Raw genomic sequence first — 25141 nt, forward strand, 5'->3', positions numbered from 1 at the left:
AATGCACGGCGGGCTTTGACTTCATTTGCACCAAGCAGTTTTGGCGAAAACAGCGCGAGCTTGTTCACCATTCCTATGCTGCGTTGCATCATTGGACAATCAGGCGGAGCGCCTAGTAGTTCTTCAAATGCATCCCCTCCGCAATGACATTGAGCCGTAGCCGTCTCACATGCGGCCGAGCCTTATATACCGATCGCTTGTGTGCCCTGACCAGCGAGTCAAACACAGTCCGACACACATTCCGTGCCGCCACATGGATCCGGATGTCCTGGAGCTGCGGCAAAAACGCTGCCAGCAAGACCGCGCCTTCGCCGGTGCATGTGGGGCAGTACCGGCCGTGAACCGGCGAGTTGAGCTCAAGAAGGGTTATTTTTGAGACGATCCGCACGCTGGCCAGCATCCGCCTAACGCCGCTGTCGCGCAGCGCATTGACGTGCGAGCAGTCAAAGGACTCTGAGAAATGGAAAAACGCCGACTCCAGGTTCGGATACAGTCTGGCGACCAGCGCAAACTGCTTCAGATCCAGATGCTGACCTGGAATACGCAAGTGCCTGACACTCGCGCTCGTCGCCATCAGCTCGATGGCCTGGTTGGTGTCGGTGCCAAACATGGATGTGAATACTGTGCTGGCACCCCGTGCCATGTTGCAGACTTGCGAGAACAGGCGCTCGGGAATCGGCCGGATGCTGTGCGACACGTGGTGCATTTTGAGGCTTTGTAGCTGCGGGTATGTGCCGGCGGCCAGTGCGCCCGCAGACGCTAGCTGCTCGAGCATGGGCTCGTCAACGGCCAGCGAGAGATGCCGCAAGGTCAAGGCACACCCAAGGAGCAGCGTGCTGTCGGCAAACGGGTAGAGGTTTGTGGCAGTCAGCGACGTCAGCGAAGGGAATGGAGTTTCGCCGCCCAGCGCAATCCGATTGACCTCGGTGTCCACGAGCATCGACCATTTCAGTCTGCGCAGCCTGGGGAACACAGCCGCCTTGCTGCATAGCAGACCGAGCTGGACAACCGTCAGGTGCGCCAGATCAACAGCCTGCAGTGTTTGTGCGTTTCTGGACAGCAGCTCCACCAGCACACTGCTGCTGAACGCATCTGCACTGACATCCAGCCGCACCAGCCCGCTCGGCACCTGCATTTCCCGGACAGCAGAATATGCAGTGGCGGGGGTGACAAGCACGCTCAGCTCGCGCTTCCCCTGCTCCAGACTCTGCAACAACGCCAATGCATCCGAATCCCTGTGCAGACTGGCTGCGAACTGGCTGGCAAAGACCAGCCCCGTTGCCGTGGGCGCGGTCTGTACCAGCAGCTGGCATACATCACGTGCGCCGTCTGCTTTTGCTATGTGGTCCCACTGTGTGCCCTCCAAGCACACAATCAGCGTGCGCGCGCGCACAAACCGTCCCGGTATCAGCACATCTCGGAGATACGCCAGCTGTGTGCGGTCGGCAAACACACTAGGCATCAGGCCGATGCGCAGCCGCTGGACAAACCGCGCGTATCCAAGCTCCACTATTCTGTCGACATGCTGGGCGGCTGCGTGCTCGCGCGCTGGTATCGATAGGTCGAGGTACGCGTCGCTGTAGTACATGGGAGCCGCGGCGTTGCGCCAGAGGCGACAGACGGCCATCAGCGGCAGCAGTTGGCGCTGGATGGGACCCAGCCGCGCAGTGCCCCCGGACCCTGGGCTGTCGATCAAGAGGTGGCGGGCGATTTGCACTAGGACCAGCTCTGGCAGCTCTGGCAGCCTCTTGGCTGGCGGCGCGTGTTTCAGCGATCGTATAAGAAGCGCGGTGATGGAAACCATGCGGATGGTATGTGGGGAGATAGAAAGGTGAGGGCGGGCTGTTGGCGAGAAAAGAAAGGGCAGCGCTCCTTAACTCTGTTCCGCGGTTAATCCGCCGCTCCTGTCCTTCTTTAGCCAGCTGCCGAACGGAAATGCTTGTTGACATGCGGCAATACCCAGATGCAGACATGTCTGCAGCAGGCCGGATCAGGTGACGGTGGCTATGATAGCAAGTCCGCACCAAATGCAGACACCTGCACCCATGTTTGCGCATACAAATGGCAACGAAGGAGATGCCATATATTGCAGCGGAAAACAAACAAACAAAGAAAAAAAAGCTACTCTTCATCCTCGTCCAGAATGGCCTTGAAAGAGAACGGCATAAACTTGATGCCCGACCCATCGTAGAACTTGTTGTTGAACTCGACCCAGTGCAGACGCATGGCGTGCAGGAACGCCGACAGGCCCTCCATAAAGATCAGGATGAAGAAGGTCAGGCAGAACCACATGGCAAAGCCAAACATGATGAGCACAGGCTGGTAGGCGCCCGTCGTCTTGAGCGTGGGCATGAAGACCATGGACCACAGGACCTCGGACAGCTGGGCGTGGGCAAGACTGAGCGCCCACAGGCGCAGGTACGATGCCGTGTTGGAGATCGAGTTCAGGCAGAACTCGATTGTGTGGATAGTCGAGTTGATCATGATGTCGCCAAAGTCAAAGTCGTCCTCCTCCATCTCCTCCTGCTCGGCCATGACCACGGCGCCCGCCATCTCGTCGCCGTCGGTGCTGACGCGCACATGGCTCGAAATGCGGCCGTAGCCCTCGGCGATGATCTTCTGGTGCTCGCGGCGCAGAATCAAGGGCTTCACCAGCAGCATCCAGGGGACGCACACCAGCGCAGTCAGAAGCAGGAACGCCTGCAGGGCAGCCTGGCCCGAGAACACGCGCTCCTTCTCGCTGACGTTGCCGGGGCTTAGGAACATGTAGATCAGCATGTTGAGCAGGCTGGGCGGGCCGATGTGCGTCAGCTCGCCGGCAGCGTCGCGCGCGTACCAGTCGGTCGACCACTTCATGATGATCATGATGACCAGGTAGCCGAAGATCGAGAAGAGGAAGATGATCTGCGGCACAAACACATGGATGATGTTGATGCGCTTCTTGAAGTGCAGGGCGTTAGGGACCTGCAGGCAGATTCCGAGCGTCATATGGATGACGCCCAGCACAATCGACATCTTCATCTTGTACGAGTTGGTGAACAGCAGCGAGTTGCTCGCGTGGTGCCACGCCGGGTCAATGCCAATGGCATAGACATGGTCGAGCTTGGTCGCCTCGACGCTCACGCCCTCGCCTCCCTTGTCAGTGGGCCACGCCCAGCCCGACGCAAAGGTCCACATGGCGCGCGAGAAGATGTCGTTGTAGACAAAGCCAGTGAACATCGAGAAGATGCCCATCATCAGCACAATGTAGCGGCCAGTGTAGAACATGGCCAGCGACTCGCTCTTGGCCAGCCACGCCAGCTTGCGCTCGTAGACGCACAGCAGACCGGCGCATAGCGTCATCAGGAAGCCGTGGCCGAGATCGCCAAACATCAGCGCAAACAGGAAGGGGAAGGTGATGGTCGCAAACAGACCCGGGTTGACCTCGCCAGCCTTGGGCACGCCGTACGCATCAATGATGTTCTGGAAGCCCTCGGTAAACTTGTTGGTGCGGATAAAGGTGGGCGGCTCCTTGGTGGTGCGCAGCTCGTGCAGAATGGTGGGCACGTTGGAGCCGGCGTCCTCGGTGGCAATGTGCAGCGCCGACTGGATGGCCGGGATGTCGTTGGTCGCGCACCAGCCCTCAGCAATCAGGCAGTCGCGGTTGTTGTCGTGGTTGAACAGGTTCAGCGTGTGGTAGATGGCCTTCTCCTTGCGCACCACGGTAAACCACGTGTTGATCTGCTCCGATACGCCCGTCAGCTCCGTGATCCGGGCAACGTGGTTGTTCTCCAGAATCTGCTGCAGGTCGTCGATGCGCGACATGGTGTCGATGAGGTCCTCCTGGCGGCGCTCAGCGCTGCTGTCCACGTGGTACAGCGTCGCACCCAGGCTGTTGGCGATCTTGGTCGCGCGGTCACGCAGCGACTCGCCGTGAGCAAACACAATGAAGGCGCTCTTGTACACCGGCTCCTCCTGGCGCGGGTCATGGATCGGCTCCTCGATATCCACGTAGTTCAGGAACATGTTTCCGCGCAGCGAGCGCCACAGCACACGCTCCAGGGTTGCGATGCGGTCACGTGGAATAACACCAGTCACAAACCCCACGTTGATGTCATGGCCCACCACCGAGCCGTGCTCGACATCGAACCCGCCAGCCGAGCGCGCTGCGTCCAGGCTGCCGATGCTGCGGCGGCTCATGGTCTCCTGGCGGCCGAGCAAAGGCGCGCCATCGCGGGATCCAGCAGAAGTGCCCAGCGACCCGCCCTGCGCCGGCTGCTGGCGCCCAGTCATCTCGCTAAACAGCGACGAGACCTCCTCGAGCACATACTTGTTCTCGACCAGCTCCAGGTGCTTGAGCTGCAGGTTCTTGTACGCCTTGGTGAGGTCCAGCACCCGCCCCTCGTGCGCATTGATCTTCTCCTCCATCTCGTCGATATCGCGCGGGCTGCGTGCGGCGTTGGCAAAGTCCTCGTCCAGAAACTCGTAGACGTCCACATCAGTCTTCTCAATCTGCGTGCGCAGATAGCGCAGCTTGCGCTCGACCTCGTCGAAGCGGCGCACAGACTGCACAAACGAACGCTGGAAGGCGCTGACATCGGCATTCAGGTCGCGGAACTGGATAAGGCCGAGCTCGCCCAGCTGCGACACAGTGTAGCGCGACACATCCGACGGGATGTAGAGCTGAATCAGCGACATGATTTCCGAGCGGAAAATCGACGTTGTCTTGGGGCGGCCGCGAAGCGAGCCCCATCCTCGAGAACCAGAAGGCATGGCAAAAAAAGATAGTTACTCCTTAGATAAGCAGATGCAAATAGACGGTGTAATTGAATGAGCCTAGTGGAAGAAGAAGGAACTGAGATTTGAATTCTGCGCAAAGCATGTTTTGAAAACAGAATCCCTGTTCACGTGACTCAAAATCCAGACCGGCGCTTTTTCTTTTTCTTTTTGACTGTGCCAGGAACACGCTGCGACTGGGCAGTAACAACCGCCGGCTGCGTCGTAGCCTGCGACGGCGCTGGCACCTGGGAGAAGAAGTCGGGCACTGTCAGCTGCGTCTCCGACCCCTGCGTCCTGCCAGCCGGCTGCAGGCCCAGATTCGCCACATGCCGCGAGAACACCACCTTTGGCGGCCCCTGGGTAGCCGGAGTCGCACGAGCTATAGCTGGCACTCCCTGCAACTGGCTGGCCCGGGTTGCAGAGAACAATGGCGACGCCGGTGTAAGCGGTAGCTGGGACCCAGTCAGCGGCTGCGTGTCTTGGGTGTCGGTAGCTGTTGTGCGCATGGACCTCTTCTGGCGCTTCGCCGCTTGGCTGCTGGAGTGGTACGACAGCGCTGGCTGCGGCTGGTGCGTCTGGCTGCCGTCGCCATCAGTCATGGGGTCAAAGCGCCAGAGCTTTCTCAGGAGCTGGGCGGGCTTTGTCAGCTGGGCGACCTTGGCTTCGAGCAGACTGACTGGGTCCGGCGTGTCTCCGGAGACTGCTTGGCCTGGGTCAGTGCTTATACGCACGTCAGCCAGCGCAACGTCCTCTGCAGCGTGCTCCAATGCCTCGGCCAGCGCACCTGCGTCCTGGACATTGAAGATCGACCTTAGGCTGCCCTCTGCCTCTGCAATGTGTCTGGGATCCTCGGATGTGTCGCGATGAAGCTTGATCGAGCTGCTGCCGGCCTTGTTGCGTTCAGAGTTGCTGGCAAGCTCCCGCAGACCACTGATGCCGTTGCGCTTCCACACATCCTCAACCACAGCCGGATCCATCCTCAGCAGAGCATCTCTAAGCGCCACTCCGTCAGCGGTCCATGATGGCAGCTTGTCTGCAGGGACATAGTTGGTCGCACCCGGAGACGCAGCAATCCGGGCGAGATTAAACAGCGATATTTCCTTGCGGTCGACAGCTGGAGGTGGGCGTGTCTTAAATAGCTTGCCGTATCGCATGTGCTTTCTGCCTTTGGCCTGGACATCGACACCCACCAGGTTCTTGTACTTTTCTATGACGTTGAAGCGCCGGAACGGAATGCCGTGGGAACGCATCAGATTGATATACCACTCGCTCTTGCGGTCCCGCGTCTCCTTTGTATCGAGCATGAATCCCAGACCGTCGATAATCGACCCATCGTCGCACAGCTTGGCGTCATGCCAGCACTTCTCAATGGTCTTGTCGTAGGTGGTCTGGGAGATTTGGCTGTCGGTGTCAGCAAGAAACGACACGCGGCGGCCGACCACCGCACTGCTTTCATCCACAGTGACGCATACGCCAGACAGCACATGGTCATGGCAGTGGTCGGGGAACGTGTGCAGCACCATGCCGGCCATTGGCATGGTCACCGGCTGGTCGGTTCTCACAACGCCTTCACTCGTCACCGAATCCACAAACGGATCAGTCGCCAGCACTTCCTGCACCGCAGTGCGGAAGGAATTCGACACTGGGGCCGCATCCTTCAGCATGTGCTGCTCGATAGAAATAAACGGGCCAGCAGCACTGTCCTGGCCATATATGTAGCTGGACACATCCAGCGACTCGCGCGACGCAGCCATCACTACTGTGGCGCGGCTATATGTGGAGTTTGGCAGCACCGCCGTGTCCAGAAACACTGGCGGGTCGTCGCCCAGGCAGTTGTGTTTCCATGCCATGATTGGCTGCTTCAGGTAGCGCTGGTCAAAGATCCGGATCACGTGTGTGGATGCCGCAGCCGCATGCATCGGGTGCATGGCTGACGGCACTGCAGCCGTGAACAGCTCGTTTTCGAAGGCAAACCGTGACTCACGCAGGTCCAGAACCGACACGCGCTTGCGGTCGGTGCGCGTGTCCAGAAAGTACAGCTCGTCGGGGTTCGCGCGCAGAATATGGCGGGGCGAGTTCCAGTACTCGCAGGTGTTCCACTGGCACGGCTGGTCCAGCTCCTCCTCTATAAGTGTGTCACTGTTGAGCTCGAAGTTCCACATCCGCATGCTCCCGGTACTGGACGCCAGCGCAGCCTGCGACATATCCCAGGGGCTCCATGACATATGGCTGGTCCACTGATCGCCGGTGCCGAACGAGTACGGATTGCCAGCAACATCTGCCTCCAGCAGCGGCACGCCGGTGAACTGGTTGGGCTTCTGGGTGACGCGCAGCAGAGCCACCGTGCTCATGGTGCGCACGCAGGCATACCCGGGATGCTCTTTGCGCGTCACGATCTGTTTGATAGGCGTCGTCAGCTCAAGGGCCGGCACGACATCCACGTCTTTCGAGCCAGCATTCTGTCGAGGCCGAACCGTCGAGAATATGGTTTGGTCGCTGTCGTTGATTTCTGGCAGCGGCATGCCGAGGAGCTGGTTCCCGCACTCGCCGCCCGCATACAGCGCCCACTCGTGCTTCGATGACCACGCATACTGTGTCTCCTCGCCCCATGGCTCCGCAGTATCCACCTGTTTGACGTTTTGCTGGAACTGCTCCCGTACTCGCCACTTTGATCCAAGCTTATGTGCGGCATCGTCTGAGATAGGTGCATCTCTGTCTAGCTCTGGTCGGCATACAGCCATCGTATTCCCATCAGTGACCCCAGCCCGCTCCCACTCCGAATCGCCATGGTCCTCATATATCAACTCCTTCAGCAGGTCAGATGGTATGTCGATTTCCCTGTGCATATCCGACAGATAGGATACTGCCTCGCTGTAGCTGCTGGCTGCTGTTGGTTGCCGCTGCAGGCGCTTCAGCAACCCTGGCATGCGTGTCCGCGGCCGCAAGAGAACTGGATCGTGGCTCTGTAGAATGAATTCCTCGCCGGGCTTATGGTACTTTGACGCCGGCTGCCATGTCGTTTGCCCGTCGCCGTCGATCAGCGGTAGGAGTCGCTCGGCAGTGCCCTGGCCAAACGGCACCAGGCCAGCGAGCTTGCCGTTGCCCCCGCGACAGTGCAGGGGCCAGACCGCCGACGGAAACTCGAGCAAGCCGTTGCTACCGTCATTGCTCGTCATAATGGAGTGTGCATTAACGCAGAAAGAACAACTTGGGAGTCAAGGTGTGGGATACAAGAAAATTTTTGGAGCCAGCATGCAATTTCCTCCTCCAGCGCCTGCTGACATATCAGTGGCTAATCCGACAGGGGATACAGCACGTGATCTCTACCAGCTAAAGCGCGATGTCACCAGGCTCCTGGGGTGTTGCCCTGCCAAGCCCGTAGACAACGCCTGTCTATTTCTCTACTTGCCCAACCCTCTTTTCCTACATTTCCTCGCATCCTTTTTTTTTACTTCACTTCCAGACTTGCGCTTCCACAAATGAGCGAGTATGTGCAGGGCGTCAGGCTCACGTTTGAGCTCCCGTTTGAGCTTCCCACACCGGTGGCCTTTCCCTTCGAGTCTATCGGGGACTTTAAGCCGCCGAACCAAATTCCAAAGTACGATTTCTCCCTGGAGAAGAAGATTATGAAAGACATTGCCAAGCAAAAGCAGGAGGACCAGTACCAGCAGCTGAAGCAGGCGCAGCAACAGTTGAACATGGTTGACCTGATAGCGTCGCGCAAGAGCCGCCACAAGGGCAAAGAGGCCGACCTTGGCGACGTCACGCCGCTATCCAAGCCCAGCAGTGAGACGGGCGGCGCGCGGATCGGGGAAAGCTCGAGCAGCGCGCAGAAGCGGCCTGTGACGCTAGTGGGTACAGAACAGCCCGCAGAACCACCCGCAGCGGCATTTGCAGCGTCGCAACCGACCGAACGGCCGCATTCTGCAGAGCCTCAGCTGGCAGCACCGCAACAGCAGCAGCTGCAGAATGCGAGCTCGCCAAATGTGTTCTCACAGCGGGTGCAGAACACGCAGCCGTATTCGGCGGTTGCCTCTCCGCAGAGCACAGGCAGCGGGCAGATGGCCACGCAGTACGGGCCGGCGAACCAGCACTATGTGCAGCAGCCTATCTTCGGGTCGCCAAATATACCTCAGCAGTACGTGCCGGTGGGAATCAGCGCTGCCAGCACCGCCTCCACTGTGTTTTCGGGGCAGGGCGCAGCCGCTGGGTCGTCAGCGCAGCCCATGCCGGCCATGGGTGCAGCCCAGCCGCCGCTGGTCAACCTGGCCAGCATCCAGCCACAGCCACCGCAGCCAATCCCACAGCGCCTGAACATGCCCGCGCCCGACTCCGCATACACGCCATTTTCGGCCTCATTCGGCTCCCTGCCCAGCCGCTCAGAAGTGTCGCCAGTAACGCCTGCCCGGCCCGTCCTGCCACCCAAGCCCGTCGAGTGGCAGCCAAGCACTACATCCCAGCCGATCCAGCCCGGCGAAGCCAGTGGCGCTAGTCGCATATCTGCCCAGCCGCCAATGCCCCCGCGTCGGCCGCAGCAGGACCCGCAGGCGCCGGCGCTGCCGCCAAAGCCCTTCCCGGCATTCAGCGAATATGACTTTGCGCCGGATGTGCCCGAGCAACCGGCAGCCGCGTCATCGTCGGGCCAGGGCGGCCACGTCGAGCAATTGCGGACTCTGATGAACATGGGTTTCAGCGAGCCCCAGGCCATCCAGGCGCTGGAGATGTACGACTACGATGTAAACAAGGCCAGCAACTACTTGATTGACAATGCGTTTTGAGAAAAGTGGATGTTATTTTTAGACAACAAAAAACCTATCCTTTGTGCGCTTTGTTGTGGAGCTTAGCACCAGAGCGGGTCGTCGACCGAGCTGCTGTGCGGAGAGCGTGGTGCTGCCTGCCCGTTGGTGGCGATTACTTGGCCGTAGGTTTCGTATGAAGGGCCGTCAAGCACTGCTGACTTTTGAAAGCCCATATGTGAAGAGAGGTGTGCGGGTGTGCGCTGACATTGGCTACCCCTATCGGCTAATGGCCTTTAAGTACCTGGCAAGATGCAACGCCCAGTGAACTGTGAACGGCGAGGGGCACTAGGTTTGGCATACATGCACGCCATTGTACTCCAAGGTTGTCAGCGCTTTTCCGGCTATTAAAAAAGGCATTGACCCGGTTTCTGGTGGGTTAAACCTCAGCACTCACATTGTGTCCTGTATCCCCGAGCTGGAATGCGAACTATGTGGAAGCCATGCCCGACACCCGGCAAAAGGGTCGGCGGATCACAATCTGAAGCAAGGAACCATAACTCGAAACGGGTTTCCATTGGTGACATTGCCAGACGATCTGATCTCGCCCTAACCCCGAAATCAGCATCTCTGAAACCCTTGTTCATATTTTCAACTCGACAGCAATGAAGGCCGGGAAGCGCATGAAGGGTGTTGTCATCAGCAAGCCGATTATGTATGGCAACATAGCAACCGAGCTGCTGACGAAGAAGACCGACCACACGCACAAATGGACCGTATTCCTGCGCGGACCCAACAACCAAGACATCTCGTATTTTATCCACAAAGTCGAATTCAAACTACACGACACGTTCGTGAATAACAACCGTGTCTTCAAATCCCCGCCCTACGAGGTGACTGAGACGGGCTGGGGCGAATTCGAAATCATCACAAAGATATTCTTCCCGCCGGCATCGGGCGAAAAGCCTATTTCCCTATACCACATGCTGAAGCTGTACCCGCCGGAGTCGCAGGTGCAGTCGTGGCCGAAGGGGAAGCCGGTCAATAACTTTTTTTACGACGAGCTCATTTTCAGCGAGCCGACAGAGGAGTTCTTTGAGATGCTGACCAAAGGCGCCAGCGGGCCGGAGATCCCGCTCAAGGCATCGGGGCAGCAGATCTTCAGTCTCGGGTCGGAAGCCGCAGAGTGCAAGAGGCTGGAGTCGGCTGTTGCGCAGGTCACAAGCCAGTACAACGACTACAAGGACCGGTCGAAAACGGCCGAAGTCGAAATCGCCAAACTGCGCCAGGAAATCGCTGCGCTCGAGCAAGCCCGCTAGCAAGCCCGACACGCACCTTTTTCTTATTTAAAACGAACTTGTTTTCATAGGATATTGAAGATAGCATACGCAGCTGTCTTTTTGATTTGACCTGTATTCTTGGGCTACATTTGGCGGAAGCGGGATATATACTAGCGGCAGCGGTAGCACTGTGGTGCTTTAGTAGCATGCACATTTATGCAGCTGCAAAATTGCATCCCATTTACAGTTGCATTTCCTGCTGGGGTTGTGTACAAGCATTTCCAAGGCGTGCGCCCACACTATGAACACTTATTGAATGGTGCCACGAAGTTCGCCCAGCGACCATGATATAACTATGTATTTATTTTATAAACTAAATTGTTCTATGAATACACATAGGCGGTTGTAGTTGGGCCACAGCGGACTTGGTCTTCATGAGGGCCGATCCGAGGGACCGTATCAACGCTGGCAGTCTCAAACCCCATACAAGCCAGCACCACCAGTCCTTGTACCCAGCCTGGTCAACGGGATTGCACAATCTGTGGAAAGTGTGTGGCCGGGTTGCAGATCTAATGCCAAAGCCATTTAAGATGCATGGCAGTAGAAAAATCCACAAAATGGTGACAACATACGGCGTGGCGATGTGTATTTTGTTACAAAACAAGGTGTCTACGGCTGATGCCCCGCGGATGCCGATGCTACAGGCACTGATGTCATGGGCGCCAATACTGCAGCTGACTGATGTTACATTCACCAGATTCCCCAGTCGGAGCAGCAGCCCACCGAGTCAAACGAGCAGCACGACCGCTTTAAAGTATGTCTGGTCGACGAATTCCGGACATCGTCGATGTGCCTGTTCTGCTGCAAAAAGTCACTGCAGACATTCGGGCATGTTCCCAGCCTGCGCCCCTATCAGAGATCGAAGAACCCAACTGTAAAATGCCATGGCCTTCTCCGCTGTACAAGCGAGTCATGTAAGCGGGCCATGGCACAATACAGGCGGGCCTATTCTTCTTGGCTCTTGAACCGCGATCTCGCAGCGGTTCTAAACTTCAGACTCATTTTCCAGTCACTCTGTGGTTCGGGCCATATTCCTGAATGGTTCTGCCGTTCTGCAGTCATTGCTACTGATCTCTCTGGCGCCACTGCGGCAACGAAGAAGCCGTGCAAGAGGCGTGGTACAGCTACAGGCGATTCTGCTGCCAGTAGCAGCGAGTCAGCACTGAAACGCATGCGCTGAGCAGGCCACCAAGGTGGGAGATGACCATGGCCGCCATTGCAACAATCATCCGACACGTTCAAATGACCGGTTCGCCGTGATGCCCTTATCGACGTGTCAAACCATGCTGACTGGCAATCGAACTCGCATCGCGAGCAAAGTAGTTCTAACATTTCTAAGTCAGCGTGAAAAATTTAAAAGCCCTCTTGCTCACCGCTGATCATCGTCTTGGTTGTGCATCGGCAAGGGCGTCCACCCTTGTCCGCTACTTGTCCGCCCTTGCCGCCGCTCGCGCAGCCAGTGTCTGAGCTGTAGCAGTGCCTCGCGGCCCACGCATGTCGTGAAAAAGCACCATAGGATTGCGGCGAATCCGACAAATACGCACACGATGAGCAGAATAATGAGGCTGGTCGGGAGTCCCTCGTCGACTTGGTCGGAGCGCAAAATCATTGGGAGAGTAGCATGTAGCTTGAATGCGAAGATCCCTCCATGGCAATGGAGCGCTTGAACATCATGCTGTGGCCGCATGACCATATAGTATGGTGAGGAGGGAGCAGGCAAGCAGTCCAGTGCTCGCCGGCCTCAGCATGCTGTGGCTAGCCAGCGCTACGTCGTATAGTGGCATCCTCTGGCCGCCATTACCCCCACGTATCCATACTCCAGCAGCACACGACGTGGGGTAGTTGCACAGCAAGTCTGTGCGGGGACAGAAGTCAGCACATGGTGGCAACAGTAGATCACTAATCCCGAAATCACCACACGTAAACAACGGCTGCTTGGCGGGCAGCGACACATTCGCCTGTGGCTCACGCCAGATGGCTGCTTTTTTTGCATAGCTCTTCTTGACTCTTGCACGCTTATTTACACCACCCTTTTCTATCTATATTCGAAATGGCGACTGCTCAGAAGAACGCGAGTTACGACTACCTGATGAAGTTGCTGCTAATCGGTGACTCGGGTAAGTACTGGATGGAAGCACCATGCCTCATCTGCATATACCGAGCGCAAGGAGAGAAGGGCACTCGGCATACAACACGCGGCCGCTCTGCTGAATTTCCAAAGAGAACGCCCCAATAGGTGTCGGAAAGAGCTGTGTGCTGCTGCGTTTCTCGGACGACTCGTTTACGCCGTCTTTCATCACAACAATTGGAATCGACTTTAAAATCCGCACTATCGAGCTGGACGGCAAGCGCATCAAGCTGCAAATTGTAAGTACTCCATTTTACATACCGCTGAAAGGTCCCCAGGTCCCACACCGCTAACTCCTTGTATGTCTCTAGTGGGATACTGCAGGCCAGGAGCGCTTCCGCACGATCACGACGGCGTACTACCGCGGAGCGATGGGAATTCTGCTCGTCTACGACGTCACGGACGAGCGGTCGTTCAACAACATCGAGAACTGGTACCGCAACATTGAGCAGCACGCGAGCGAGGGCGTGAACAAGATCCTGATCGGCAACAAGTGCGACATTGAGGAGCGCCGGGCGGTGCCCAAGGAGAAGGGCCAGAAGCTGGCTGACGAGCTCGGCATCAAGTTCCTCGAGACCAGCGCCAAGTCAAACACCAACGTTGATGAAGCGTTCTTCAGTCTCGCGAGGGATATCAAAAAGCGCCTGCTCGATACATCCGCGGAGAACCGTGCACAGCCCGCTGCCGCCGGTGGCCAGGACAAGGTCAACATTGCCGATGCCCAAAGCAACGGGTATGCGAACAAGGCCGCCTGCTGCTAAACGCCCCCTCCCCAGTGTGGTCCGAGGAGTGAGAAAAAGCGTATGTGGCAAGGAATTGGAGTGGTATGTGTTGCGTCTGGGCATGCCCAAGTAGTTTTGGCGTATGCCGACGCCTTTATTACTCTCTGGAGCTCCTGTCGCGGTCCTGCTGCTTTTCACTGCCCTCATATAGCCCCCCTTTACTATCTCTTCTGTTTTTGCTGTATCCTCGAATTCTGTAAGCTCCATTTGCTTCCACAATTGCTCCATCTTTCAGAAACCTATATATCCTAGCCGTTTACTAATACCCCCTCTGCCACCTAGCGACACCCCCTGTACCCTGCATGCTGCATGTTGCACAAACCGACCATGGCCCATGCACCACCTGCTTCAGGAGTGGGCGAGTGATGCAGTATTTGTACGTGCCAGATACAGCACATCTGGTCCATTCGTACGTGCATAGTTCACATTAGTGGTTGAAGAAAACACCTGCTTTGTACGCCAAACCCAAAAATCGTACCAAGATTAGCTACCGCAACGCATTTTTATATGCCGATCGGCTTACTTCGGCCACTTGCAAATATGCGGTCGACATACAGGGGAATGTCTACTTAGCAGCAACAGGTTCTCGAACAACATGAACCAAGGAGTGTCGGAAAGAACCCATGCATATCATTCTTTTGGAGGCGCAAATTAGGGAGGGGTGAAAAGGTGGCCTAGCGAATGGCGTTGACTATTGGGGTCTATTAGTATCCTCGCACTAGCGATTCAGTCCCTTGCCTAGCAAATGGCATGTGTGGCATGAAAGCCACTTTGCACGAACCGACTAAACCATGGTACGGTTAGATGCGCATAAAAGTGATATGCATTCATCCACTCTCAAGCAGTCTATCCAACACCCACCACACAATCTTGATCACCACAAGAACGCCGTTGTTGGCACTTCCAGGGACCTCATCAACATCTTGGTCACATTGGTCTACCACGTGTTTTGCTCTTAGTTTCCTCCATACAGGAAAAATGGCCTGCCTCTTCCTAGTATGCTTTGTTGGACACTAGTCGATGGACTACACGGTTAGTCATAAATCGGCAAGTCACTAGGTTAGGAGAATCCTGACTTGGTGACACACCAGTTATGTGGCACTGAGCTTCTGTTTGAAAGAACTTTTCTTTTTATTTTCTTTATCGGTTTAGCCGCCTAGTATTTTCTCACTTCTTATTTCTAAAATTTCGCGTATAATATCTCAGTTTACTTTAGTTTTCATTATTTTTATCGACGATATATATCCGTACATAGTCTTTGGAAAATATGTGATGCTTTTCCTCTTTTAGGACTCTTGGTGAAACATTTGAGACGTAATAGTCCAGCCCGAAAGGAGGTACGAATAGCGGCACAGTTACCATCATTGCAGCTAATTGTATATCTTACTGGTCGGATAGTATCCCTATCAAACGCTCTTCTAGAATGGTCAGCATTTTTCCAACTACGCCAAGTGCTGTACTAGTGAAAATGTAAATGTAATTCTATATTGAAACTAATCCAGCATGACTATAAATATAGAGCGAGCGATTACCAAACCACTACGATATATACCTGTGGTTCCAAATCCACATTGTTAACCTTCAGAGAGTCCAGTAGTTATGAGCTTTATGGAATGAGTATAGCTGGAAATTGCTGAGGAGAAGAAGGGAGAATGGGCCATTCCGGCCCACAATGTTTATACAGGTGGGGATTTGGATCTGCATATGGTAGCGAAGGGCATGGGGTTGCCCGAATGTCAACAGCCTGCACTCTTGTACAAAGGAAAAGTATGGCTAGGTATAAAGGCAATAAGCTAAAGAGAACAGAAAGGAGATACTTACTGTAAGACATACGGAGACCAGCCCTTCACGCAGCGCAAGATATCGAGCAGACTCGGAGACCAGACGTCATTTGCTCCTATCGGTGATGGATTACGGCAAGTGATCGTAATCAAGGTAATACGATCTCAGTCTGTGCTTCATTCTTCTACTTAGCTAGGCGGTCATGGTGGCATTACCATGGCGAAGACAACTCATTTCAAAAGTCAACAGTAGCTGCTCAATCTGCCGCGCAAGCAGCATGACCCTCTGCTGGTATTTCTTTTCTGGTACATATTTGGCCCAGGAGATGATGGTCGGCCTGACAGACTGGTACTCCAAACACACTCGCCTCATACTTCATACTTTTTCAACGTCCTCTATCTCTACATCTTACACTTACAGTGCCAAATATCTCTGCTGCGCTTCAGCATAGGGTTCTTTGCCGTTATTTACGGCACTCCACTGGTTCTCCGGGGGTACGGGTCTCGCAACTTGGGTAATCCTGAGTGGTAACAAACATTATCTCTAGGCAAAATGAAGAATAGAAGATGGTCAGAATTCAAAATGCTATCAGCAAATAGTCCAGGGTCACTTCATCCAAACTGGCATGAAAGGATATCTAGATTCAAGACACCAAACATAATAATATATTTAGGAATTCGGTCGCACAGTAGTAGATTTTGCGTTAAATACCTGTATCATTTGTTTGTGTGGCTATGTGTGGTGTTGTGAAGGCAATAGCATGCGAAAATGTTTACAAGGAAAGAGCAGATATTCGAAACCAAAAAGATAATAGAAAAGGTACCAGATGCTGGAGCTGCACCCCTTTCAGGTCTGTAGCAAAATGGCGCATTCCTGAGAAGGGTGGGAACATGGGCTCCTTATCAGCCCCTATGTTGGCATCACTGTGGGTGTCCATGGTGACAATACCACCGGTGGTATTGTTGCTAGGTGCGCAACAATAATAGATTCCTCTTTTACACAAAACCACTGTTGCAAATATATAGGGCTAAACCTTCTGGCATTTCGGATCTGGCTCATTCGTGTCGTTGTCATCGTCTGAATCGTTGCTGTCGCCGTCGTCGCTGTTGTCGCTATCGCCACTGTCGTTGCCTCCGGCGTTTTCCTGAGCAAACTTCCGGATACACCGACCCTCATATTCAGGCAATGCCGCGTAGCTTTTAAAGCTGTGGAAGTGCTTTGAACTCCCGACCAGATCACCAAGGATTTAGGCCAGACTAGTAACCCAGTCGTGGATTGCGGTTGACTCCAGGCGCGGATCTCTATCCTTAATATTGAGGGTAGTACCTGGCTTGTGCTCGCTGAATAGCAAACGATAAAAGAGCCTGTTGTGCGCCCGCTGCAGCTGTCCCTGACGTCGACATGTCAGCCGAATCAGGTGACAGCAAGCCAGGCGCCAACAAGAGCCCCGCTACAGCCTACAATATAGAGGTAGAATCTAGCCTCTGATAAGTTGCACAGACGGTCGTATTGAAAACTCCCCTGCGCAACTTGTCTATTCCTTTTTCTCTCTTTTCTTCAGTATTAAATATAACTTTTAAAATCCCCTCACATTCAACAAACATAACAAGCCTAAGCAATTTGCGCCAACTTGTGTGACACCTCTCGGAGATATATGCCATGCAACTCTTCTCGGTTTGGAACCAGTCCTCGCGTTTGTGCAGCAGCTCCTTGTCATCAACGCTGTTGCCCCAGATGGCATCCATTTCCGATTTGCTCCTGCTGGTGTTAGGGAATACCTTATAGATCACGTGGAAGAGTGTGAGAAACATAGACTCGATATCGTCGACCAGCGACCTCCATTCCGTGCCACTGAGAATGCACCATCCCATGTAAACCCTCGTCCCAGTGATCGCAACTACGCCAACATCATTTACACGGCGGCCATCACATAGAAGGAGTGCAAACTCCCAGTCAATAACAAATGGCTCATCATCAGCACACTGCTTTCTGTTGCATACCAGAAAGTTGCCTGATGAGATATCGCGGTGGATCGTTGAGGGCTCGCCAGCCGATGCAGCAAATAGGGTGTGGAGATATCCAGTAGCGACGTTGACCAAGCGCCACTCATCGGCAGAGTGCGCCTTAATATTAGCGACGAACTCGTCGATCGTATCTCCACAGTCCTCCATGAGATAGGCTTCACCGCACATCGATCCGATATTCGCGTTGACACCACCTATGTGGGCAAATTGCCCGTGCCAGTGTACCTTTGGCATGTGCGGAACGCCAGCTAGAGCCAGCTGCTCATAGATATACGACTCGCGTAGAAGACGACTCTTGCCCCATAGCACTTTGAGGAAGCAGGGGGTCTCGCTACCAGTAGCATTCGAAATGGCTTTACAGCCCCACGAGATTGTGCCGACTGGCCGTTGGCAGCACCCCAATAGCTCTGACCTGCCAATGAGAGGCGTGATGGTTATAGACTCAAGGCTGCTCGATGTAGCTGCAGCGCCGAAGAGATCAGAAATAGCGCTAGGCTGAATCATCCACAGAGGTTCCACAGGAGCAACAACGATCGGCTTCACGAATGTGAAGGGGGAAACACAGCTCCTCTCACAGGGGAAAAGCCATCCAAAGTGGCTAATAGGCAGAGTAAATATGGTAAAGAGGAATCGTACAGTATCTTTGCAGGCATCCACGTTGGAGGGCCGGGAGATTTCGCCCGCTTGGTCCATGGAGAGCACACAGTGCCCGATGCCTTTGGAACGTTTAGCCGTATCGTCGCTGTACTTTATGAACGGCAGCTTACCAACCTCTGCTTTGCAGATGCCACCGCGTGTGTTGGAGAAGGCCCAGAGCTTGCCCTCAATCACCATCATTCCGACGCAATGGATTCGCCAGTAGCTCTCCCACATGCGGAGAAGGTAAGTTGAGAGTTGGCCATGGCTTTTCGTATCCGTAGCTGGTATACGCGCTCCCTTAAGCTCGACGAATGAAGCCATGTCATGCCACCTGACATGCTCATTTTCGCACCATCCCGTCGGAACTATGCTAATGTCCGGCTTACCTTTCCCATCGATTTCCTTGTTCGATGTCACCAGGTAACCCAAAGTACGCGCACCGGGGACCGATTTGTCGAGCTCCTCGACAATGCTCTGGAGGAGGAGTGCGAACCCGGCTTCGACCGAATCTTCTTTGTGCAGCCCCTTACCCTCGAGCACATTAGGGATTCCAGCTCTTGGAGTGTGGCTGCGGTACCGCCTCTCGAATTTGGAAATAATATTGGTGACAAGATCGGCGCCGTCAGGCAGGGGGTGACTATGAGCAAGGCTGGTCTTTAAGTCCACCAGTATACTACTGCCAGTAGTTATGGCAAGCCACTCCTTGCATTTTGCGCCCCGATACTGATACATGGCCCGGCTTGTGCGAGGATATTTCGCCCCTCGCGTAGGTTGAGCCTATATGAGATAGTATTGATTGAGTTATGTGCATCTTGTAAGGCCTATTGCTCTGGGTAGTAAGAGGATACTCCTGCAGCTGAATATCAAGCAAGCAGATGCTGGATTATTATATTGCATACTTACGCCTATCAGTGACACTACTTGTGTTTCGTGATCCTCTTTTGTGGCCCTTATATAGCTGACCACCTTGCTGACCAGATGTGTTCTAGTTCGAGGAAATAAAGGTGTAAATTAGCACAGTGAATGACAAGGGCTTGCACAAAACAACGAGAAACCAGATGCTGTGATATCATACCTTAGCCATTTTTGGACCTATCTGCGAGCTATGACCAGAGTCCCGTCCCCTTCTTACGTTGGTACTGTTGGCTGGCCCCTTGTTATTGAGAGCCACAAGGAGGTTCATTAACTTTTCATCGCGCTTTGCCTGTTCTGCATCTCGTCTCTCGTCACGCTCTGCCTGTTCTGCGCCTCGTCTCTCATCACGCTCAGCTTGCTCTGTCCTCAATTTCTCGTCTCGTTCTGCTTAGGCAATTAGAAACTTGCCCAAAAGGCTTTCCAACTGCGATAAATCCATGTCAAGGAGGTGTGAAATTACTAGTGTAGCCGAAAAGCTAAGGCTGTAATGAAAAGAGAGAGCAAATGCTTGTGTATATTGACACTAACAAGACCTACAGAACTCCTTCTAAATCCTTAATCATATGTGATGTATGTAATTAGATTAAGGAATTCGCTGCATTAGTAGCAATGAGGATGAAGAAATAATTCCAAATGTCAGCAGTAGCTACCTAGTCTATATAGCAGACAAGGAGATCCTGTTGGCTTTTCCAGTTCATATTTGACCTATGAGATGATGGTCAGCCCAACAGACTGACACTCTAAGCATACTCACCCTATACTTTATACTCCATACTTTATACCTTTTTGACATCCTCTTTCTCTACATTTTAAACTTATAGTGCCAAATATCTCTGCTGCACTTCAGCCTAGCATTATTTACCATTATTTATAGTACTCTACTGGTCCATCAGAATATGGCTCTTATAGCTTAAATGATCTTAAATAGTAATAACTTATGGAGGTCATTCACAATCACTAAACTAGGTGAAATATATTTAGAACTTTTAAAACTTTTTATTCTTTTATTTTTTTTTGCACTTCTATGAAACCCCCATCAGCATCCTGAAAAATTTCAGTTGATACATAATTAATATGCTTCTACTGAGATAGAGGCTGGGTCACAAGAAATCAACTGAAATTTTTCAGGATGCCAATAGGGGTTTCGTAGAAGCACCCTTTCTTACATTTTTATTTATTTATTAATCTTGTTGCTAAAATCATTTTGGCCATTACTAAACATTCTGATTTTTAAAATATTTGTTAACTGCTAGTAATTGATTTATTGTTTAATAATTGGTTATTCTGATAAAAGATATTAAGTTTCTTTGAACTTTCTTATTTGTGAATGGCCTCCTATAGTTATCTAGGGAACCTGGGGTTAGTGGAGAGGGATAGTAGTGTATCAGGAATCTTCTGAAATAATCCCTTTACAATTATAGCCATATGACTCAATCCAGTTCAAGTGATGTTATTGAAGCAAATAGTGACACAACCTTACAGGTAGCTGATACTATAGTCTGTTGCATATAAAAGTAGGATGCTAATGTTTTCACCCTTCAGATCACTACCTGTAGCAATAATTCCTTATTTTTAGCCTCAAAAACACTAGCAGCCTTATCTTGTCATATGCTTTATATTTGCTCTCCCTATGATCCTTCTTGCCCTTTCTATTGTAGCTGTTCCTGTTAACAACACCTCAATTAATGAGGTTGCTGTTTTGCATCCCTTGTCTGCTGACACAGACAGCCATGCCATGAGCCATGAAGAAAAGAAGGCAGGCAGGCCAGCAAAACATAAGGGCAAAGCTAAAAATCATACAAGTGAGGGAGCCAGGATCACAGCACAGGAATTCATCTCCAGGGTATATGACTCCATGTGGGGATACTTCTTTGATGATGGGAACGAAGCAGATGCAAATTAACAGCTCCCAAATTTTGTGCTGGCTGTAGTAAGTAGTGCTGTGTAGGTTGACGTCTACACATATTGGGCTTTCAAACAACCACACTGTTTGCAAGCCACGAAGCATAGTTCTCAGGGCCATGTCTAAAAGCTCTACTCTAGGCCAGTAAGTATTGTACAGGTTCATGATGCATCCATCATACAGTCTTTGACAAGCTGGGAAATAAATTGGCGTTGACAAACTAGGAATGAATAGGAATATTGTAACTACATACATGCACCTGATTGTACCCGTTAAAGTATGGTTGACGATAAAGAGAACGATGCCGAGACATCTGCTGTCATAATTGGTGATATTAATTGTGGAAAGACCACTCTGTGTGCTGCCTATTTGGATAAAGTTTTCCCCACTCACAGGGCAATGCCAATGTACGAATTTGATGCTCGGCAAGCCACTGTTGATCTCGATGGCCATGCAACAAAGCTGGTTCTGCGTGATGGTAGTGTCCTGGAATATCATGAGCGACTAAGACCACTAGCCTACCGGAAAGCTAGTGTCGGAATCGTCTGTGTGGTTCCAAATCCTTATGATCTTAGGAACCCATGGATCAAGACCTTTTGGCCACAATGGCCGGCCATACTATTCTGGGCGACCGGCGCCACTACTTAGACGGGCACCTGCCCTTTCACCTGGTGATTCCTCCTTCCTTCTTTCATACAGCATATTTCATACGTTCAATATACATCGTGGAAAGGTGCTCGAAAAGTAAACGTGTTCTAGACAGTTGCAGGAGGCTGTCTACCCAAGTGTATCGTACCCGAGACACAACATATTTTTTCACCTTCCCCCTACTTACCGAGTACTGGAGGAAGCATACTGCTTATTTTATTTTATTCTTTCTCTTTATTTTGCTTTTGGCATTTTCCCTTTGCTATTCCTATGACTGATCACCCAAACACCAGTCACAAGCAACGTGGCCAGGCTAGCCACCACCGCTTGCGCCCAACAGCAACTGTCCCTGAAGCCCAAGTACCGGACACTGAGGAGCTCGAATCATTCATTTTCCCACTCAACGATGAGGTACCTGCAGCTGAGAAGGTCCATAAGATGAATTTGGCTTTAGGCCAGATGGCTGGAGACATGCAGCGTACGGCAGATAGGGTTGATGAACACTCTCGAGCATTGACCAACTGGCGCCGTAAGACTGGCGAGGACCTCGACGACCTGGAAAGCAGCATTAAGAAACTCGCGACGACATCAAGGGAGCACATGATGGCCCTAGAAGAGCAGACTGGTATGAACACCACTGAGATTCAGGCGCTGAATGTCGAGTCTGCTAAGACCACTGCGAATATTGCACAGCTTACCCACCGCATCAGCGATATGCAGCAGATGCTAGCAACAAACTCTAGCCAGATATCGCAGCTAGTGACTCAAGTGTCATTGCTTGTGGAGCGTACGGCAAGAGCGGAGAGCGAGGTAGGCCATGTCAGGGATACCATGGATGGAGCGATACGAGTAGTGACTGACGCCACCCACCAGCAAATTACGGAGGCACTGGGATGACTTTCGCAGAGATGCTAAGCCCAATGAGGTCGACAATAACACTAAGCCTCCGGACATTACAGAGACCCGTACGCACATTGTGGATGAAACTGCCCCTACCCCACCCAGTCCACTAGCAGCAGCACGCCCAGCAACCTACCGCAACGGCAACCGAGGACAGTCCGATGATGTCCGTAACTACAAGCACGATGCTGCTGACAATCAAGCTGCAAGCAATGTACATGGCACTCCCTCCCGCAACAACCAGCGTGACCGCCAAGTCAACTACCAAGATTACCATCGTGGGGCCCATCGTCTGCACTTTGTGCACTATGCATCCCCAGACCGTATGAACTCGGGTGGTGTTGAGGGATTTTCAGGACAAGCTGGGAACAAACCGGATACATGGTACACCCCAGCCCAGGCCCCGCCTTTTCACCCAAGCCAGCCAACCCACTTTAGTGATGGTGTGATTATGGATGACAGATCCAATCCATTTTCGAGCCCGCTACCCACTAGTCAGCACAAGTCCCCACTCCGGGCAACAGGTGCACTCCTTGGTGGTTTTGCAGTTGGTGACCTGAACCAGGTCCTCCCATTCGATCCTGATGCGAACCGTCGCAAATTGCCTGATAAGTTGCCATCAATGAAACCTACTGATAGGAACTTTGTGAGCGACCCCATTGACTACCTAACGGAAATCGAGACGATCCTGCTCAGTAATAACTACCCGCTACAGTTCTGGGGCGCACGTGCCATTCTGGTTGGCCTGAAACCCACGACACAGCGCAGGTTCCTCGATGCCTTACGGACTAACCCGGCATGCTCATGGGATGATACTAAACTGCGACTGCTAGAGACATCCCCGACAATGCTGACACCCACATATGCACAGGAGGTCATCAGACAGCTACGATTGGACATTTACCAACCATTCGCTGATTTCATTGATGAATTTGAGAAACTGCGCCTGACAGCATTATACCGTGCTTCGCAACCAGGCACCATTCAGCTCTTCTTGGAGGCCCTACCATTGCAGCTACGTGGACTAACACTCAACTTTATGAATGCCCGACCCGCTGATGCCCAGGACCTCTCACAGATCTACAAGTTTGTCATGGAGTCCGAGACCGACTTTGCTCTTATGCTTGGACATGGACGCGCTGGCCAGGAATGGAAGCAGTGTCACACATACCAGTCCACGTATATGACCCAGTACAAACAAAACCAAGGTCGGATTGGCCAGCATATGCCGACCCCAGAACAGAGTGCCGCAGCAAGGACGCCCCGCCCAAATGCACCCAATCGCACCAGGACCACTAACCAGCGACCTCGCAATGACCCGACGACACCTAGGCATGTACATGTAAAGCACATGGACATCAGCACTAGCGAGACTCCACAGACAGATTCTGGCGATGACCTAGATGATAACGAGTCAGATGTGGGCGATACAGAGGCACAGGAGGATTATGTGGACTATGCCAGCGATGACGACTCCATCGACCTGTTCATGATTGATGTTGAAGTAGCTACAGCGGATAGGGTAACACCTCCATTGCCAACTATAACCAAGCTGGATCCATATATCATCCCCATCACACTAGTAGGGCATTCAGCACAGGTCCACACACAGGGTTTACTTGACACAGGCGCACGACATACATGCATCACGAGAGCACTAGCGGAAGAGCTGTCCTGTGAGATTGCCCCAGCCAGTGGCACCATCGTTTTGGCTGTGGCCGAGTCAAGTGTTCCACGACTCGGCACTACCAATATCACACTGCAGACAACTCAGCATACCATCGCACTCATGGTCGAGGTCCTACCAGGCTCCTGCTCACCACCAGTCATTATCGGCCGGGATGTTATCAGTACCTATGGATTACAGGAGCTGATGGCGGTCACAAAGGACAGAGGCGACCACCCGCTGATAGCATCAGAATTACCAGACATTCCGGATCCAGAACCGATGCCGCTCTCTGAGACTGCTGTCCAAGTCAAAGCTGCACTCGCTAATGAACTGGAGGCCAATGCTAGGTTCGATCGGTCACAACCATGCCCACTACCTGATGCAGTGGTACATATACCGACGACTGTCAACCCACACAACCAGCGACGGCAGCCATGCTTTGCACCAGCTGAATCGGCAATTTGTGATGCGCAGGTGACAGCATGGTTAACAGATAGGGTCATTGTCCAAGCACCACCCGGATGCACCTCCAACTCGATGCTGTTCCTCGTGCCGAAGAAGGACCTGCAGGGGCGATTGACGGGAAAACGTGGAGTTGTTGATTTCAGGGCATTGAACCAGCTAACACGTGACGATGTGTTCCCACTGCCCACACCACAGGAGATCTTTCAAGATCTGGCAGGCAGTACATTGTTCACCACCCTTGACTTGACACAGGCATATCATCGTTTCCCTGTTGCTGAGGCTGACCAGCCAAAAATGGCGTTCACTTAGGCCGGTGAGCAGTATGTATTTGCACGAGCACCTTTTGGGTTAAAGAACTTGCCAGCCCAATTTCAGCGCGTCATTTCACGGTTATTGCGCAGATGCACATTCGCACGTGCATATATTGACGATATCATTATATTCTCACCAGA

At 53.0% G+C, this 25141-nt stretch overlaps 9 protein-coding genes across 9 annotated transcripts; 5 read left to right on the plus strand and 4 right to left on the minus strand.

Annotated features, from left to right (window-relative positions):
- Positions 1–112: 112 nt before the first annotated feature.
- DL89DRAFT_293827 (uncharacterized protein) lies at positions 113–1804 on the minus strand (the record flags this gene model as incomplete). Its single annotated transcript, XM_040890432.1, has 1 exon — positions 113–1804. One exon carries the CDS (start codon positions 1802–1804, stop codon positions 113–115), a length of 1692 nt encoding a protein of 563 aa, XP_040742382.1.
- Positions 1805–2066: 262 nt separating this feature from the next.
- Positions 2067–4815, minus strand: DL89DRAFT_268396 (V0/A0 complex, 116-kDa subunit of ATPase). The gene has a single exon (XM_040887907.1). The coding sequence runs from the start codon at positions 4750–4752 to the stop codon at positions 2122–2124; it is 2631 nt and encodes an 876-aa protein (XP_040742383.1). The 5' UTR covers positions 4753–4815; the 3' UTR covers positions 2067–2121.
- DL89DRAFT_268397 (uncharacterized protein) lies at positions 4796–7966 on the minus strand. Its single transcript, XM_040887908.1, has one exon. It carries the CDS (start codon positions 7932–7934, stop codon positions 4893–4895), a length of 3042 nt encoding a protein of 1013 aa, XP_040742384.1. The 5' UTR covers positions 7935–7966; the 3' UTR covers positions 4796–4892.
- A 178-nt stretch (positions 7967–8144) lies between these two features.
- On the plus strand, positions 8145–9756 carry DL89DRAFT_268398 (uncharacterized protein). Its single transcript, XM_040887909.1, has one exon. The coding sequence runs from the start codon at positions 8238–8240 to the stop codon at positions 9534–9536; it is 1299 nt and encodes a 432-aa protein (XP_040742385.1). The 5' UTR covers positions 8145–8237; the 3' UTR covers positions 9537–9756.
- Positions 9757–9848: 92 nt separating this feature from the next.
- DL89DRAFT_180780 (YEATS domain-containing 4) lies at positions 9849–11134 on the plus strand. Its single transcript, XM_040883892.1, has one exon. It carries the CDS (start codon positions 10160–10162, stop codon positions 10811–10813), a length of 654 nt encoding a protein of 217 aa, XP_040742386.1. The 5' UTR covers positions 9849–10159; the 3' UTR covers positions 10814–11134.
- Positions 11135–12873: 1739 nt separating this feature from the next.
- DL89DRAFT_247568 (ras-domain-containing protein) lies at positions 12874–14000 on the plus strand. The gene is made up of 3 exons (XM_040885130.1): positions 12874–12951; positions 13071–13201; positions 13274–14000. Exons 1-3 carry the CDS (start codon positions 12885–12887, stop codon positions 13721–13723), a joined length of 648 nt encoding a protein of 215 aa, XP_040742387.1. The 5' UTR covers positions 12874–12884; the 3' UTR covers positions 13724–14000.
- A 456-nt stretch (positions 14001–14456) lies between these two features.
- DL89DRAFT_268402 (uncharacterized protein) lies at positions 14457–14727 on the plus strand. Its single transcript, XM_040887910.1, has one exon. It carries the CDS (start codon positions 14536–14538, stop codon positions 14701–14703), a length of 168 nt encoding a protein of 55 aa, XP_040742388.1. The 5' UTR covers positions 14457–14535; the 3' UTR covers positions 14704–14727.
- Positions 14728–17045: 2318 nt separating this feature from the next.
- Positions 17046–19393, minus strand: DL89DRAFT_268403 (uncharacterized protein; the record flags this gene model as incomplete). The annotated part of the gene is made up of 3 exons (XM_040887911.1): positions 19265–19393; positions 19092–19174; positions 17046–18922 (listed from the first exon to the last, which is right to left on the minus strand). Coding segments are annotated over exons 1-3 (1912 nt in total), but the record flags the coding sequence as incomplete, so codon positions are not given.
- A 1853-nt stretch (positions 19394–21246) lies between these two features.
- DL89DRAFT_180833 (uncharacterized protein) lies at positions 21247–21866 on the plus strand. Its single transcript, XM_040883893.1, has one exon. The coding sequence runs from the start codon at positions 21287–21289 to the stop codon at positions 21653–21655; it is 369 nt and encodes a 122-aa protein (XP_040742390.1). The 5' UTR covers positions 21247–21286; the 3' UTR covers positions 21656–21866.
- The last annotated feature ends 3275 nt before the right edge of the window (positions 21867–25141 follow it).

This window comes from Linderina pennispora (assembly GCF_002104995.1).
Source record: "Linderina pennispora strain ATCC 12442 chromosome Unknown DL89scaffold_9, whole genome shotgun sequence".
Taxonomy (NCBI): domain Eukaryota; kingdom Fungi; phylum Kickxellomycota; class Kickxellomycetes; order Kickxellales; family Kickxellaceae; genus Linderina; species Linderina pennispora.

What these genes read in the sequence shown, in the direction of transcription:
- DL89DRAFT_268396 (XM_040887907.1), bottom strand. Translation starts at nt 4,752, where the DNA reads ATGCCTTCTGGTTCTCGAGGATGGGGCTCGCTTCGCGGCCGCCCCAAG.
- DL89DRAFT_268397 (XM_040887908.1), bottom strand. Translation starts at nt 7,934, where the DNA reads ATGACGAGCAATGACGGTAGCAACGGCTTGCTCGAGTTTCCGTCGGCG.
- DL89DRAFT_268398 (XM_040887909.1), top strand. Translation starts at nt 8,238, where the DNA reads ATGAGCGAGTATGTGCAGGGCGTCAGGCTCACGTTTGAGCTCCCGTTT.
- DL89DRAFT_180780 (XM_040883892.1), top strand. Translation starts at nt 10,160, where the DNA reads ATGAAGGCCGGGAAGCGCATGAAGGGTGTTGTCATCAGCAAGCCGATT.
- DL89DRAFT_247568 (XM_040885130.1), top strand. Translation starts at nt 12,885, where the DNA reads ATGGCGACTGCTCAGAAGAACGCGAGTTACGACTACCTGATGAAGTTG. An exon ending in GCTGCTAATCGGTGACTCGG is followed by an intron (nt 12,952 to 13,070) that starts GTAAGTACTGGA and finishes ACGCCCCAATAG; the next exon opens with GTGTCGGAAAGAGCTGTGTG. An exon ending in AGCGCATCAAGCTGCAAATT is followed by an intron (nt 13,202 to 13,273) that starts GTAAGTACTCCA and finishes GTATGTCTCTAG; the next exon opens with TGGGATACTGCAGGCCAGGA.
- DL89DRAFT_268402 (XM_040887910.1), top strand. Translation starts at nt 14,536, where the DNA reads ATGGTACGGTTAGATGCGCATAAAAGTGATATGCATTCATCCACTCTC.
- DL89DRAFT_180833 (XM_040883893.1), top strand. Translation starts at nt 21,287, where the DNA reads ATGGTTGACGATAAAGAGAACGATGCCGAGACATCTGCTGTCATAATT.